The sequence below is a fragment of the Haliotis rufescens genome, unplaced genomic scaffold (assembly GCF_023055435.1).
Source record: "Haliotis rufescens isolate VD_foot unplaced genomic scaffold, xgHalRufe1.0.p SCAF_12, whole genome shotgun sequence".
NCBI classification, from domain to species: domain Eukaryota; kingdom Metazoa; phylum Mollusca; class Gastropoda; order Lepetellida; family Haliotidae; genus Haliotis; species Haliotis rufescens.
In genome coordinates, this window is record NW_025963802.1 from 27,200,943 (window position 1) to 27,220,415 (window position 19,473).

The following is a 19,473-nucleotide window of genomic DNA, read 5'->3' on the forward strand; positions in this document are numbered from 1 at the left end:
CCATGAATATATACATATAAATAATCATAGGTCTCCCCAAAGAACCCATCGCACCACCTCCAGGAACCAGGAATATATACATGTACATATAAATACGCAACAGTCTCCCAAAAAAAACCCCACCAAACCACCTCCAGGAACCATGAATATATACATATAAATACTCAACCATAACCCCAAAGAACCTACCACACCACCTCCAGTAACCATGAATATATACATATAAACAATCATAGGTCTCTCTAAAGGACCTACCACACCACATCAAGGAACCATGAATATATACATATAAATACTCAACAGTCTTCCCAAAGATTCCATCACACCACCTCAAGTAACCATGAATATATACATATAAATACTCAACAGTCTCCCCAAAGAACCTACCACACCACCTCCAGTAACCATGAATATATACATATAAATACTCAACAGTCTCCCCAAAGAACCTACCACACCACCTCCAGTAACCATGAATATATACATATAAATACTCAACAGTCTCCCCAAAGAACCTACCACACCACCTCCAGTAACCATCAATATATACATATAAATACTCAATAGTCTCCCCAAAGAACCTACCACACCACCTCCAGTAACCATGAATATATACATATAAATACTCAACAGTCTCCCCAAAGAACCTACCACACCACCTCCAGTAACCATCAATATATACATATAAATACTCAACAGTCTCCCCAAAGAACCTACCACACCACCTCCAGTAACCATGAATATATACATATAAATACTCAACAGTCTCCCCAAAGAACCTACCACACCACCTCCAGTAACCATGAATATATACATATAAATACTCAACAGTCTCCCCAAAGAACCTACCACACCACCTCCAGTAACCATCAATATATACATATAAATACTCAACAGTCTCCCCAAAGAACCTACCACACCACCTCCAGTAACCATCAATATATACATATAAATACTCAACAGTCTCCCCAAAGAACCTACCACACCACCTCCAGTAACCATGAATATATACATATAAATACTCAACAGTCTCCCCAAAGAACCTACCACACCACCTCCAGTAACCATCAATATATACATATAAATACTCAACAGTCTCCCCAAAGAGCCTACCACACCACCTCCAGTAACCATGAATATAAACATATAAATATTCAACCCTCTCCCCAAAGAACCCATCATACCACCTCCAGTAACCATGAATATATACATATAAATACTCAACAGTCTTCCCAAAGATTCCACCACACCACCTCCAGTAACGATGAATATATACATATAAATAATCATAGGTCTCTTTAAAGAACCTACAACACCACCTCCAGTAACCATCAATATATACATATAAACAATCATAGGTCTCTCCAAAGGACCTACCACACCACCTCAAGTACCAATGAATATATACATATAAATATTTATCAGTCTCCCCAAAGAACCTACCACACCACCTCCAGTAACCATGAATATATACATATAAATATTAAACCGTCTCCCAAAAGAACCCATCATACCACCTCCAATAACCATGAATATATACATATAAATACTCAACAGTCCCCTAGAAAGAACCCATCACACCACCTCCAGTAACCATGAATATTTACATATAAATACTCAAAAGTCTCCCCAAAGAACCCATCACATCACCTCCAGTTACCATGAATATATACATATAAATACTCAACAGTCTTCCCAAAGATTCCATCACACCACCTCAAGTAACCATGAATATATACATATAAATACTCAACAGTCTCCCTAAAGATTCCATCACAACACCTCAAGTTACCATGAATATATACATATAAATACTCAACAGTCTCCCTAAAGATTCAATCACATCACCTCCAGTTACCATGAATATATACATATAAATACTCAACAGTCTTCCCAAAGATTCCATCACACCACCTCCAGTAACCATGAATATATACATATAAATACTCAATAGTCTCCCCAAAGAACCCATCACACCACAGCCAGTAACCATGAATATATACATATAAATACTCAACAGTCCCCCAGAAAGAACCCATCACATTACCTCCAGTAACCATGAATATTTACATATAAATACTCAAAAGTCTCCCCAAAGAACCCATCACATCACCTCCAGTTACCATCAATATATACATATAAATACTCAACAGTCTTCCCAAAGATTCCATCACACCACCTCCAGTAACCATGAATATATACATATAAATACTCAACATTCTTCCCAAAGATTCCATCACACAACCTCAAGTAACCATGAATATATACATATAAATATTCATCAGTCTCCCCAAAGAACCTACCACACCACCTCCAGTAACCATGAATATAAACATATAAATACTCAACAGTCTCCCAAAAGAACCCATCACACCACCTCCAGTAACCATCAATATATACATATAAATACTCAACAGTCTGCCCAAAGATTCCATCACACAACCTCAAGTAACCATGAATATATACATATAAATATTCATCAGTCTCCCCAAAGAACCTACCACACCACCTCCAGTAACCATGAATATTTACATATAAATACTCAAAAGTCTCCCCAAAGAACCCATCACATCACCCCCAGTTACCATGAATATATACATATAAATACTCAATAGTCTCCCCAAAGAACCCATCACACCACCTCAAGTAACCATAAATATATAGATATAAATACTCAACAGTCTCCCCAAAGAACCCATCACAGTACCTCCAGTAACCATGAATATTTACATATAAATACTCAAAGGTCTCCCTAAAGAACCCATCACATCACCTCAAGTAACCATGAATATATACATATAAATACTTAACAGTCCCTCAAAGAACCCATCACACCACCTCCAGTAACCATGAATATATACATATAAATACTCAACAGTCTCCCCAAAGAACCCATCACATCACCTCCAGTTACCATCAATATATACATATAAATATTCAACAGTACCCCAAAGAACCTACCACACCACCTCCAGTAACCATGAATATTTACATATGAATACTCAAAAGTCTCCCCAAAGAACCCATCACATCACCTCCAGTTACCATGAATATATACATATAAATACTCAACAGTCTTCCCAAAGATTCCATCACACCACCTCAAGTAACCATGAGTAAACACATATAAATACTCCCCAAAGAGCCTACATCACCACCTCCAGTAACTATGAATATATACATATAAATATTCATCAGTCTCCCCAAAGAAACTACCACACCACCTCCAGTAACCATGAATATATACATATAAATACTCAACAGTCTCCCCAAAGAACCTATCACACCACAGCCAGTAACCATGAATATATACATATGAATACTCAACAGTTCCCCAGAAAGAACCCATCACACAACCTCCAGTAACCATGAATATTTACATATAAATACTCAAAAGTCTCCCCAAAGAACCCATCACATCACCTCCAGTTACCATGAATATATACATATAAATACTCAACAGTCTTCCCAAACATTCCATCACACCACCTCAAGTAACCATGAATATATACATATAAATACTCAACAGTCTCCCCAAAGATTCCATCACACAACCTCAAGTAACCATGAATATATACATATAAATACTCAACAGTCTCCCTAAAGATTCCATCACACCACCTCAAGTAACTATGAATATATACATATACATATTCATCAGTCTCCCCAAAGAACCTACCACACCACCTCCAGTAACCATGAATATATACATATAAATACTCAAAAGTCTCCCCAAAGAACCCATCACATCACCTCCAGTTACCATGAATATATAAATATAAATACTCAACCATCTCCCCAAATATATACATATAAATACTCAACAGTCTGCCCAAAGATTCCATCACACAACCTCAAGTAACCATGAATATATACATATAAATATACATCAGTCTCCCAAAAGAACCTACCACACCACCTCCAGTAACCATGAATATTTACATATAAATACTCAAAAGTCTCCCCAAAGAACCCATCACATCACCTCCAGTTACCATGAATATATAAATATAAATACTCAACCATCTCCCCAAAGGACCTACCACACCACCTCAATTAACAATGAATATATACATATAAATATTCATCAGTCTCCCCAAAGAACCTACCACACCACCTCCAGTAACTATGAATATATACATATAAATATTCAACCGTCTCCCCAAAAGAACCAATCATACCACCTCCAGTAACCATGAATATATACATATAAATCCTCAACCCTAACCCCAAAGAACCTACCACACCACCTCCAGTAACTATGAATATATACATATAAATATTCATCAGTCTCCCCAAAGAACCTACCACACCACCTCCAGTAACCATTAATATATACATATAAATACTCAACAGTCCCCGAGAAAGAACCCATCACACCACCTCCAGTAACCATTATTATTTACTTATAAATACTCAAAAGTCTCCCTAAAGAACCCATCACATCACATCCAGTTACCATGAATATATACATATAAATACTCAACAGTCCCCCAAAGAACCCATCACACCACCTCCAGTAACCATGAATATATACATATAAATACTCAAAAGTCTCCCCAAAGAACCCATCACACCACCTCAAGTAACCATGAATATAAACATATAAATACTCAACAGACCCCCCAAAAACCCATCACACCACCTCAAGTAACCATAAATTTATACATATAAATACTCAACAGTCTCCACAAAGAACCTATCACACCACCTCAAGTAACCATTAATATATACATATAAATACTCAACAGTCCCCCAAAGAACCCATCACACCACCTCCAGTTACCATGAATATATACATATAAATACTCAACAGTCTCCCCAAAGATTCCATCACACAACCTCAAGTAACCATGAATATATACATATAAATACTCAACAGTCTTCCCAAACATTCCATCACACCACCTCAAGTTACCATGAATATATACATATAAATACTCAACAGTCTTCCCAAAGATTCCATCACACAACCTCAAGTAACCATGAATGTATACATATAAATATTCATCAGTCTCCCCAAAGAACCCATCATACCATCTCCACAAACAATGAATAAACACATATAAATACTCAACCGTAACCCCAAAGACTCTACCACACCACCTCCAGTAACCATGAATATATACATATAAATAATCATAGGTCTCCCAAAAGAACCTACCACACCACATCCAGTAACCATGAATATATACATATAAATACTCAACAGTCTTCCCAAAGATTCCATCACACAACCTCCAGTAACCATGAATATATACATATAAATATTCATCAGTCTCCCCAAACAACCTACCACATCACGTCCAGTTACCAGAAATATATACACATAAATACTCAAAAGTCTCCCCAAAGAACCCATCACACCACCTCAAGTAACCATGAATATATACATATAAATAATCAACAGTCCCCCAAAGAACCAATCAATCCACCTCCAGTTACCATGAATATATACATATAAATACTCAACAATCCCCCAAAGAACCCATCACACAACCTCCAGTAACCATAAATATAAACATATAAATACTCAACAGTCTCCCCAAAGAACCCATCACACAACCTCCAGTACCCATGAATATTTACATATAAATACTCAATAGTCTCCCAAAAGAACCCATGACATCACCTCCCTTTACCATGAATATATACATATAAATATTCAACAGTCCCCCAAAGAACCCATCACACCACCTCCAGTAACCATGAATATATACATATATATACTCAACAGTCTTCCCAAAGATTCCATCACACCACCTCAAGTAACCATGAATATATGCATATAAATATTCATTAGTCTCCCCAAAGATTCCATCATACCACCTCCAGTAACAATTAATAAACACATATAAATACTCAACAATAACCCCAAAGAACCTACCACACCACCTCAAGTAACCATGAATATATACATATAAATATTCATTAGTCTCCCCAAAGAACCCATCATACCACCTCCAGTAACAATGAATAAACACATATAAATACTCAACAATAACCCCAAACAACCTACCACACCACCTCAAGTAACCATGAATATATACATATAAATATTCATCAGTCTCCCCAAAGAACCTACCCCACTACCTCCAGTAACCATGAATATATACATATAAATACTCAACCGTCTCCCCAAAAGAACCCATCATACCACCTCCAGTAACCATGAATAAACACATATAAATACTCAACCCTAATCCAAAAGAACTTACCACACCACCTCCAGTCACCATGAATATATACATATAAATAATGATAGGTCTCCCCAAAGAACCTACAACACCACCTCCAGTAACCATGAATGTATACATATAAATACTCAACAGTCTCCCCAAAGAACCTATAAATAATCATAGGTCTCCCGAAACAACCTACCACATCACCTCCAGGAACCATGAATATATACAAATAAATACTAAACAGTCTCCCCAAAGAATCCACCACACCACTTCCAGTAACCATGAATATATACATATAAATACTCAACGGTCTCCCCAAAGAACCCATCACACCACTTCCAGTAACCATGAATATATACATGTAAATACTCAACAGTCTTCCCAAAGAACCTACACCACCATCTCCAGGAACCATGAATATATACATATAAATATTCATCAGTCTCCCCAAAGAACCCATCACACCACCTTCGGTAACCATGAATATATACATATAAATATGCATCAGTCTCCCCAAAGAACCCATCACACCACCTCCAGCAAACATGAATATATACATATAAATACTCAACAGTCTATCCAAGAACCCATCACACCACCTCCAGTAACCATGAATATATACATATAAATACTCAACAGTCTCCCCAAAGAACCCATCACATCACCTCCAGTTACCATGAATATATACATATAAATATTCAACAGTCCCCCAAAGAACCCATCACACCACCTCAAGTAACCATGAATATATACATATAAATATTCATCAGTCTCCCCAAACAACCTACCACACCACCTCAAGTAACCATGAATACATACATATAAATACTCAACAGTCCCCCAATGAACCCATCACACCATATCCAGTAACCATGAACATATACATATAAATACTCAACAGTCTCCCGAAAGAACCCATCACACCACCTCCAGTAACCATGAATATATACATATAAATAATCATAGGTCTCCCCAAAGAACCCATCGCACCACCTCCAGGAACCAGGAATATATACATGTACATATAAATACGCAACAGTCTCCCAAAAAAAACCCCACCAAACCACCTCCAGGAACCATGAATATATACATATAAATACTCAACCATAACCCCAAAGAACCTACCACACCACCTCCAGTAACCATGAATATATACATATAAACAATCATAGGTCTCTCTAAAGGACCTACCACACCACATCAAGGAACCATGAATATATACATATAAATACTCAACAGTCTTCCCAAAGATTCCATCACACCACCTCAAGTAACCATGAATATATACATATAAATATTCATCAGTATCCCCAAAGAACCTACCACACCACCTCCAGTATCCATGAATATTTACATATAAATACTCAACCGTCTCCCCAAAAGAACCTATCATACCACCTCCAGTAACCATGAATAAACACATATAAATACTCAACCCTAATCCGAAAGAACTTACCACACCACCTCCAGTCACCATGAATATATACATATAAATAATGATAGGTCTCCCCAAAGAACCTACAACACCACCTCCAGTAACCATGAATGTATACATATAAATACTCAACAGTCTCCCCAAAGAACCTATAAATAATCATAGGTCTCCCCAAAGAACCTACCACATCACCTCCAGGAACCATGAATATATACAAATAAATACTAAACAGTCTCCCCAAAGAACCCACCACACCACTTCCAGTAACCATGAATATATACATATAAATACTCAACAGTCTCTCCAAAGAACCCATCACAGCACTTCCAGTAACCATGAATATATACATTTAAATACTCAACAGTCTTCCCAAAGAACCTACACCACCATCTCCAGTAACCATGAATATATACATATAAATATTCCTCAGTCTCCCCAAAGAACCTACCCCACTACCTCCAGTAACCATGAATATATACATATAAATACTCAACCGTCTCCCCAAAAGAACCTATCATACCACCTCCAGTAACCATGAATAAACACATATAAATACTCAACCCTAATCCAAAAGAACTTACCACACCACCTCCAGTCACCATGAATATATACATATAAATAATGATAGGTCTCCCCAAAGAACCTGCAACACCACCTCCAGTAACCATGAATGTATACATATAAATACTCAACAGTCTCCCCAAAGAACCTATAAATAATCATAGGTCTCCCGAAACAACCTACCACATCACCTCCAGGAACCATGAATATATACAAATAAATACTAAACAGTCTCCCCAAAGAATCCACCACACCACTTCCAGTAACCATGAATATATACATATAAATACTCAACGGTCTCCCCAAAGAACCCATCACACCACTTCCAGTAACCATGAATATATACATGTAAATACTCAACAGTCTTCCCAAAGAACCTACACCACCATCTCCAGGAACCATGAATATATACATATAAATATTCATCAGTCTCCCCAAAGAACCCATCACACCACCTTCGGTAACCATGAATATATACATATAAATATGCATCAGTCTCCCCAAAGAACCCATCACACCACCTCCAGCAAACATGAATATATACATATAAATACTCAACAGTCTATCCAAGAACCCACCACACCACCTCCAGTAACCATGAATATATACATATAAATACTCAACAGTCTCCCCAAAGAACCCATCACATCACCTCCAGTTACCATGAATATATACATATAAATATTCAACAGTCCCCCAAAGAACCCATCACACCACCTCAAGTAACCATGAATATATACATATAAATATTCATCAGTCTCCCCAAACAACCTACCACACCACCTCAAGTAACCATGAATATATTCATATAAATACTCAACAGTCCCCCAAAGAACCCATCACACCATATCCAGTAACCATGAATATATACATATAAATACTCAATAGTCTCCCGAAAGAACCCATCACACCACCTCCAGTAACCATGAATATATACATATAAATAATCATAGGTCTCCCCAAAGAACCCATCGCACCACCTCCAGGAACCAGGAATATATACATGTACATATAAATACGCAACAGTCTCCCAAAAAAAACCCCACCACACCACCTCCAGGAACCATGAATATATACATATAAATACTCAACCATAACCCCAAAGAACCTACCACACCACCTCCAGTAACCATGAATATATACATATAAACAATCATAGGTCTCTCTAAAGGACCTACCACACCACATCAAGGAACCATGAATATATACATATAAATACTCAACAGTCTTCCCAAAGATTCCATCACACCACCTCAAGTAACCATGAATATATACATATAAATATTCATCAGTATCCCCAAAGAACCTACCACACCACCTCCAGTATCCATGAATATTTACATATAAATACTCAACCGTCTCCCCAAAAGAACCTATCATACCACCTCCAGTAACCATGAATAAACACATATAAATACTCAACCCTAATCCGAAAGAACTTACCACACCACCTCCAGTCACCATGAATATATACATATAAATAATGATAGGTCTCCCCAAAGAACCTACAACACCACCTCCAGTAACCATGAATGTATACATATAAATACTCAACAGTCTCCCCAAAGAACCTATAAATAATCATAGGTCTCCCGAAACAACCTACCACATCACCTCCAGGAACCATGAATATATACAAATAAATACTAAACAGTCTCCCCAAAGAACCCACCACACCACTTCCAGTAACCATGAATATATACATATAAATACTCAACAGTCTCTCCAAAGAACCCATCACAGCACTTCCAGTAACCATGAATATATACATTTAAATACTCAACAGTCTTCCCAAAGAACCTACACCACCATCTCCAGTAACCATGAATATATACATATAAATATTCATCAGTCTCCCCAAAGAACAAATCACACAACCTCCAGTAACCATGAATATATACATATAAATATCCATCAGTCGCCCCAAAGAACCCATCACACCACCTCCAGGAACCATGAATATATACACATAAATACTCAACAGTCTAACCAAGAACCCATCACACCACCTCCAGTAACCATGAATATATACATATAAATACTCAACAGTCTCCCCAAAGAACCTACCACACCACCTCCAGTAACCAGGAATATATACATATAAATACTCAACAGTCTCCCCAAAGAACCTACCACACCACCTCCAGTAACCAGGAATATATACATATAAATACTCAACATTAAAACATCTTCCAAGTTTATACATATACACTTTTGTTTTGCTACCTGGGTGTGCTCCACTGCCACATAGATACAGGCCTCTGATTGGACACCGATAGTTGCAAAGCGCTGGAATTGGTCGACTAAGAAACAGCTGGTCCAATGACATTGCCCCATGAAAAATATTCTGAATAATAACAAAACATTAAGAAACATGTTAAACAAACATCCATATGTGGTCACTGTCTAAGATATTGTGTCAGTATGGTCACTGTCAACAACTTTGTCCCCATATGGTCACTGTCAACAACTTTGTCACCATATGGTCACTGTCAGCTACTTTGTCTCCATATGGTCACTGTCAACAACATTGTCTCCATATAGTCACAGTCAACACACGTGCCTGCACGTTTCTATGTAAGTGCAATAATCTTGGATGTGACGTTAAAGTCCATTTCACCTCACCTCTCCTCACTGAGACGATCTGTGGGTTCCCTGAGCAGACTTTGACCACTCGATCTATATGAAGGATCTGTGGAGTCCAATCAGATTGGAGCTTCCCAAAATGATTTGGCTTCTTTTCATTACAGCTTTGATTCCGAAATTTATATCCAAACAAAGTAAAACACAGAACAAAATATACCATCAATACTTTGTCTTTTGGGTGTTGTACCATGGTGCTCAGACATTTCCTATGTAAGTGTATATACATGTAATTTGATATGAAGTTCCCCGGATGGACCTGTAGAGGATTTGTCAGATCTTCATAAAGAGCTGTATCGCAACGGTAAAAGATCTTTGATGAGATTACTAAATGAACAGCCTCTGTGACTTGGGTTAAAAGATTCTAGGCTGCCATCATATTGCTGGAATATTACTGACCACAGTATTAAACAATAAAGATGTCAATATCAGTGTTAATATATCAAGTTGTCCAGTTTTCAATATTTTACATGAAATATATGGAATATACCAGCAGGAAGACTTTTTCTTCTGTTTCACCATGCTAACACTTAAAGTAAATACATAGCCAGTGTTGTTGAGTTGATAAATACTTACTGTTTGTATAATGATTGAGCACAGATGTATCCCTCTTGGAAATCCCCAGATTCAAAATGATGATAGATTATATAAATACCTTTAGCAATCTACACTTGTACAATAGCTTTCGTAATAGTTGATTGAAATATGGAACTACTTTCTATATACATAAGACGAGAGGAGAAGATCCAGCAACTGTCACTGTCTTACCCCACCAGTCAGGCCAAAGATCTCCTCTAGGTCTGGTGGTGTCAGTATATCTTGTCCGATGACGCTTTTCTTGAAGCCTGGGGCATACTTCTCTATACTGTCAAACACTGAAATATTCAAAATGCAAAATGAGATTTGTAGTGTTTTTCTGATCTCAGATATACCCATAGTATTTTTTGTATACTGTTTGAGTACTGTGGAATACTGTGACCCCAGATTTACTAGAGGACTTATTCTTGCTATTTGGGCAGAATAACCTGTGGCCTGTAGGCCTGATAAAGATTATAAGACATGAATGTGTTAGATGCCATTCCAGTCATCCGTTCCTTCCAGACAGATATGGAGGATCTGAACATTTATAACATGTGACATCAACACACTTAAAGACACTTTTAGTTCATTTAAGGACTTGTCATACCTTTTACAAGATTTACCAATGACTTGTGTAGGGAAAGAGGATTATGTACATTAAATTATACAGTCCGTGTAACATTAAGTTCTGTTTCCTGTGCTGAGTTCCAGATCTCCATGATTTGTGATGTCGAATATAGATTATCTCAAAACAGTATAACACCATCTCATTTATTCACCTGTATTGTTGTAGTGGTCCCAGGGATCCAGTTTCAGTCTTGTGGAGAAAAGTGGTTCCACATTTACCCACACTGTTCAATTGGTCCCCTGTGAGCTATCCTGTTTCAGTCTTGATGGGAACAGTGGTCCCACATTTACCCACACTGTTCAAGTGGTCCCCTATAAGCTATCCTGTTTCAGTCTTGTGGAGAACAGTGGTCCCACATTTACCCACACTGTTCAAGTGGTCCCCTGTGAGCTATCCTGTTTCAGTCTTGTGGAGAACAGTGGTCCATCATTTACCTATACTGTTCAAGTGGTCCCCTATGAGCTATCCTGTTTCAGTCTTGTGGAGAACAGTGGACCCACATTTACCCACACTGTTCAAGTGGTCCCCTGTGAGCTATCCTGTTTCAGTCTTGTGGAGAACAGTGGTCCATCATTTACCTATACTGTTCAAGTGGTCCCCTATGAGCTATCCTGTTTCAGTCTTGTGGAGAACAGTGGTCCATCATTTACCTATACTGTTCAAGTGGTCCCCTGTGAGCTATCCTGTTTCAGTCTTGTGGAGGACAGTGGTCCATCATTTACCTATACTGTTCAAGTGGTCCCCTATGAGCTATCCTGTTTCAGTCTTGTGGAGAACAGTGGTCCCACATTTACCCACACTGTTCAAGAAGTCCCCTATAAGCTATCCTGTTTCAGTCTTAAGGGGAACAGGGGTCCCACATTTACCTATACTGTTCAAGTGGTCCCTTATAAGCTATCCTGTTTCAGTCTTGATGGGAACAGTGGTCCCACATTTATCCACACTGTGCAAGTGGTCCCCTATAAGCTATCCTGTTTCAGTCTTAAGGGGAACAGGGGTCCCACATTTACCTATACTGTTCAAGTGGTCCCCTATGAGCTATCCTGTTTCAGTCTTGATGGGAACAGTGGTTCCACATTTACCCACACTGTTCAAGTGGTCCCCTGCGAGCTATCCTGTTTCAGTATTGATGGGAACAGTGGTCCCACATTTGCCCACACTGTACAAGTGGTCCTTTGTGAGCTATCCTGTTTTAATATGAGGGGACAAGTTGTCCCAGATACACCTGTCAGTGTTGGGGCACATTAGTATGCCGCCAGAAAATGCGTAGGGTGTGGTTACCTATGTCAGCATACTGGTTCCTGGTAGTATCGTCCCAGGGCCGGTCCCCAGCGAGGGTGTAGGGGGTGTACTGAGTGAACAGCAGGACCACATGACTCCCAGGCGGGGCCAGGGTGGGGTCAAGGCTGGAGGGGATCACCATCTCAATCACTGGGCTGCATGGTACAATGTGTGTTACCAGCAAACAAATGAAAAATGTGTCTGCAAGTTCATACAAAAACAGAAGCAATCTCACTGCCATTTCCTCAAGGTCCAAGAAATCATTACATACCACTATTATCTCAAACCAACTTACAAGGACCTTGATTCTAGCTTAATAAGAAACCTGAATACATTTCCTGTCTAAAGGCATTGCTAGTGTTGTCCCAGCAAATCCTGTTGCCATTTGAATAATACAATTATATGACCCTGAGAGTGAATTTGACCTTCAAATATTAGTCAAATGTCTCAAGGAAATTCCCTGTGTCTATACATACATAATGTAAGCAAAATTTATTCCTTGTCAGAATCAATGTAACTGTCATGGCGACTGATTTACGACTACCATTGTATGAAGTACATTTTACTCCAAAGGCTAATTACCCTGTAGCCATGACATGTATATGTCTCCATAACTTAATTGTCATTATTTATATGACACTAATCCCCGTTGTTAATCCTCACCAACATTTCATTGTATTTGGACTGTCAGTCAGCCTGGACTACCATATCTCTTCCCTTTAACTACTGCTTTTTATAGTATGGCATTTATTGCCTTAATTGATCATCCCCTGAACTGTCGGTTAATCACGCCCATATGTCCAATGTCCAAAGCAACGTCATTGTCTCTTTGGCTGTCCATTGTTGTTCATTACTATATATGTGTACCCATTACATGATGTTGGTCAAGCTTGGTATTCCGAGTGCTGGTGTAGGGACGACCTCAAGCAGGATGTGCCGCTCGTAGGAAACGTCCTGAGGTGAGCTGGAGCTCCGCTCACCTCATGTATGCCTGAGCTGGAAGGTCCGCTCATCGCTGTGTTTGTGTTGTCAGAGCAGGTATTCCGTTCATTGTGCAATTGTTGTTTATTGTTTACATGTTGTGCATAAAGCGTTCCGGGACAGTGATGTCGATTTTGTTCTTTATTCCCCCAAGAGCTAATTCCCCGTCAACAATGCGCGTTGACATAACAGTGAAATCATGGCACATGCTACTCATTGAAAGTAGGTCAAAGTGAGGATGTACTCATTGAAAGTAGGTCACAGTGAGGTAGTACTCATTGAAAGTAGGTCACAGTGAGGTAGTACTCATTGGAAGTAGGTCACAGTGAGGAAGTACTCATTGAAAGTAGGTCACAGTGAGGAAGTACACATTGAAAGTAGGTCACAGTGAGGAAGTACTCATTGGAAGTAGGTCACCGTGAGGTAGTACAGTTATGAGATTGTAACTATAGCTGGTCTCCTCCGTGCAAAGTTTCAGCTTCAGTCCCCTGTTCGCTTGACGTCTAGGGCTGGTGGTTCTTCAGCATCAACATTGTCGAGGTGTAATTTCATTTGTTTCTTATAATAAAGCTTGAAATTCTTTATGATCCCGGCATCTAGTGTTAATTGTTAAGTTAATCTCTGCAGCCAGTGCGTGTCAAAACACGGGGTTGTGTACTCGCGGGCAGATGACCCCGGAGTACGCTGACCACTGTGTCGGATTAACGAGACTGATTAATGAGTGATTTCGGTAATTCGTTGCAAATTAGGTGTGTCGGAGTCGGAGTGCGAGAATGTCGGATTAACGGGACTAAATAGCACTGAATCAATCGGTTCCCATCATTTGTGTCGGATAAAGCCGAGTGTCGGATTAACGAGTGTCGGATTAATGAGACTTGACTGTATATAAAACAACTTTAATAATATGCATTAATCTACAACAATGAATGTAAGATCTAAAATTGTAAGGTCCAAGGGCAATGCTGCTGATCCACAACAATTAGATTTGCTTTATACAATTTCACATCTCTGAAAAAGATTCTAAAATGAATCAATTCTTAATAAATTCACAAAAGAAAAAGTTTCAATTTTGATGATTGTGTATATAAATATAAGCAATAATGGTGGAAAACTATCTTTAAGTAAATTGTGGTCAGCTGTGTCTGTAGAAACTAGACAGCTTCTGTGGTCTAGTGGTGGAGCGTCTACCAGGAGGGCAGAACGTTCGGGTTTGATGCCCGGCCACGTCATACCAAAAGATGGTACTTGTTGTTAACCTGTCTTTGACATGGTATCTCAGTGTGCTAGCACTGACAGATCAGTATTAGTGTGGACTAGTACAAGCAGCCACACACACACGTGCATGCATGTCACTATATAAGTGCAATACTCTTGGACACTATGCTAATGCCCATTTAAGTTTTGCAACCTTTGCTGGGATGACACAAAATGAAAGAAACATCCTGTCATAAGAGATATGAAGTAACGGTATGTGTAGGTACCATGTTGGCATCTGGCCTGCCTGACACTGCAAGTAGGCATCAGTGATGAGGCGGCTGTCCTCACAGTTAATGTGGATGGTGCAGCGGTGATGTGGCATCACAGTGTTGTCATGGATGTTGGGGTCAGCTAGGAAGTCGGGCAGCCTGTCAACTGCAACTGATCACACAGCAGATGAAGATCATGTAAGTCGAAGATTCAATCCCTGCTGACAGATACTTCATGGAGACAGACTGCTGACACTAATTTTTCAAGGCAAACACAGTCTTAAGTCTTGTCTTAGGGATGTTCTAGGTTTTCTGCCCAGATGCAGGAAGTCAGAGTTGAGGAGGACAATAAAGAAGAAACAATATAATGTGAAGTTAATAACCAAGGAGCTTAGATTATCATTTCACAAATATCTGTTGACGTGGTTAATTTTTTTTTTAAATAGTGATCTGATGTGCACTGTAGCTCCCCTGGATATGGAGTCAACAGTTAAGAAGGTCGATATAGCCAGACATTTAACAAAACTTGCTGTCAGCATGTCATCCAAATATGTTCGCCTAAATACTGAGAACTACTAATAATTTCAACAATTCTTCTTAGATTTTCTGTTTCAAAAAGTAACATCTATTTTGATGATTTTGTATCACCTTGGCATGGAAACAAACATTTAAATTGAGTTTCAGAAGATTTGGTTCAACAGATTCTGAAAAATAAGCAAAACCTATTTTTGCAACATGGTCCGTAGATTCCACAGGTAACTGGCTCATACCTTCAATATATACTGAGTCAAATTAAAAACTTCACATTTTTAAAAGCAATCCCATATATGATATACAACGGACAAATGTATCAGAGAAGGCAACTTTTTAATCATTAATGTCCAAAGAAGGATTTTAATTAACGGTGGTAACCATAATTTGTTCCAAGCACCTACGGTATTGGGTAATAACATCAACAGTTTAAATCATAAGTCCGAGGCACGAGAATCTGATGGCACACAAGTTCAGTAGCGTGTATGGCCACCATTTGCGTTGACAACTGCCACACAACACCTCCCCGTGGACCTAGTGATGCTTGTGAACACATGATTGGGAAGACGACACCATTGTTGCTGCAAAATGGTGCCAAGATCTTGCAAATTCTGTGGTTGGTTCTGGAGAGACATTGACTCCTGTATTCTGAAGGAAATTCCTTGTAAAAAATTGCTGTGTGGGGTCTGGCATTGTTGTGTTGGAAGTTCAAACCAGGTCCATGTGCTGCCATAAAAGTCAGAAGTTCTGGTGCCAGTACCTGGTCGCGGTAAGCAGCAGCGTTGAGGTTGCCACGGATGACAAGAAGCCTGGAACATGCATTGCCACAGAAAGCACCCCACACCATGACACTTCCGCCTCGAAATCTGTCAACTTCCTGTACACAACACTGGGCGTAACGTTCATGACGGCGCCTCCACACCCTCGCCCTGCCATCAGCAAATCGAAAATTTAAATCGGGATTCTTCACTGAAGACGACTTGATTCCAATTCCTCTGAGTCCATTGTAAGTGTTGCTGTGCCCACAATTGACGTTGACGTCTGTGTAATTGAGTCAGAATCGGCCCGCAGTATGGCCATCGTCCTTGAAGGTGAACAGTTCTCAGACGGTTTTTCGAACAGTTTGCGCACTCAGTCTACCCCTAAACAGTTCATTTCTGGTTGATGTAGCCGTCAAAAATCGGTTACGGAGGTGACGTAAGATAATCTGACGATCCTCTGCATTTGACATCACACGTGGTCGACCTGGCGAGGGCGATCAGCGGTGGTACCCGTTTGCTGTAGACGCGTCTGTAAATCATAAACAGTCCGTCGACTACAACCCAACGTCCTTGCGACTTAAGCTGCAACATGCCGATGGCACGTTCACGTTGCACATTTGAAAGGCCAGGCATGACAAATGGCCGTAAAGAATTTTGTTTTCTTGTGGTTTTTTTTGTTTGTTAATGACTGCTAACAAGTATGGCTGAAAACACGTGCGGTATTATGGCCATGTGACCAGTTGCAGGTGAAAAAACACTTTTGCCACTATAGTGCTGTGCACATGATTTTGATTGATTCACCTGCACAAAAACGGGTTTAATTTGAAGACAATATGTGGCCATTACTGTTTAAATACACAATAAGGGCCCACAATGATAACTGGTCAAAATATTAAAATTTTAGGGATTGTGAAGTTTTTAATTTGGTTCAGTATACATACAGCAGAGCTCTAGGCAAGCTGCTTATTTGTTACATAATATAAACCACAATTACCCAGGTTTTTTTAGACCTAGTTAATCTGATATATGGGTATACCTTCAACATTACATTAAATATTGATCATTCTAATCTCAAAGGCATGTCAATAACAGTGAAGGAATGACTATCTACATATCAATACATGAGAGGAGTTCAAAGGAGTCAGTGAACCAGATGGCCAGCACATGTAGGATTCTTTGTCCACTCCTTACAGTAGATCATTATCCATAATCCATAACAGCCCAGAAATAAACCACCCTGGACCTAGGTGAGTATGTCTCTTCCAGTTTGAGACAGCGATGGTATGGTACAAACTGATGTCCAACAAGACACAGACCATACAGTCATGGGGGTTATGTGACACTCAATGCATAATATTTTGTTCTAACCATTGATCTTTGTGACTGGAGACTTGAAGTCCAGGTGTTTGAGCTGAGCAGTGAGATGGTCAGGCAGGGTGGTCTGGAAAAAACACCACAACCCAAATATATAATGTTCAATCTTAAAATCAGACTCTAATACATAGCCTCCCTCCAGAGATTGAATGAGTGAGTTCATGTTTATTCAGTTAGTAAACTTAGTAAAATGAATCATATAGTTGACAATATGTATTTGGCATAACATTACACAAGTTTATATTTGAATACAAGACATTCATGGCCTTCAGACCTTTACCCGCTAATGCATTTTGGCATACAGACAAGTAACAAAATTAATTTCCCATTTCTAGCCCTTGACCTTTTACAAACCATGTTTCCCCATTATGTAAGAGACCTCATCACTTTTTGCGTATAATCCCACATGTAGTATATGTAGGGTTTCCATGATCATGTAAACCACAGTCTCCCACATCAGCACCCCAGCCTCTTCAGATTTTTAGAACTGGTAAAAGGGATTGAGACAACAGGTGCTGAGCTGACCCAGATAGACTTGGTGCTGCTCCCCCACCCAAGAAGGTGTACAAAGTCTGAGGGGAGACTGCTGCTCCCCCACCCAAGAAGGTGTACAGAGAGACTGGGGAGACTGCTGCTCCCCATCCTAAGAAAGTGTACAGAGAGTTTGAGGGGAGACTGCTGCTCCCCCACCCAAGAAAGTGTACAGAGAGTTTGAGGGGAGACTGCTGCTCCCCCACCCAAGAAGGTGTACAGAGAGTTTGAGGGGAGACTGCTGCTCCCCCACCCAAGAAGGTGTACAGAGAGTTTGAGGGGAGACTGCTGCTCCCCCACCCAAGAAGGTGCACAGAGAGTTTGAGGGGAGACTGCTGCTCCCCCACCCTAGAAGGTGTACAGAGTCTGAAGGAGACTGCTGCTCCCCCACCCAAGAAGGTGTACAGAGTCTGAGGGAGACTGCTGCTCACCCACCCAAGATGTTGTACAGAGAGTCTGAGGGGAGACTGCTGCATTTTTGGATGCAGTCGAACATTTGCATAACTAAGGTTGCGCA

The 19,473-nt window shown here is 39.6% G+C and overlaps 1 protein-coding gene across 5 annotated transcripts in view; it reads right to left on the reverse strand.

The window, feature by feature from the left end:
* The window catches only part of LOC124116048 (pyridine nucleotide-disulfide oxidoreductase domain-containing protein 2-like), a 72,802-nt gene that overhangs the window by 11,377 nt on the left and 41,952 nt on the right, over window positions 1-19,473 (reverse strand). For all 5 annotated transcript variants that reach the window (XM_046477266.2, XM_046477265.2, XM_046477288.2 and 2 more), the window contains 5 exons: window positions 18,420-18,492; window positions 15,775-15,931; window positions 13,313-13,467; window positions 11,593-11,699; window positions 10,408-10,528 (listed from right to left, as the gene is read on the reverse strand). In XM_046477266.2, the coding sequence (XP_046333222.2) occupies window positions 10,408-10,528; window positions 11,593-11,699; window positions 13,313-13,467; window positions 15,775-15,931; window positions 18,420-18,492 (613 nt within the window). The remainder of the gene's footprint in view (window positions 1-10,407; window positions 10,529-11,592; window positions 11,700-13,312; window positions 13,468-15,774; window positions 15,932-18,419; window positions 18,493-19,473) is intronic.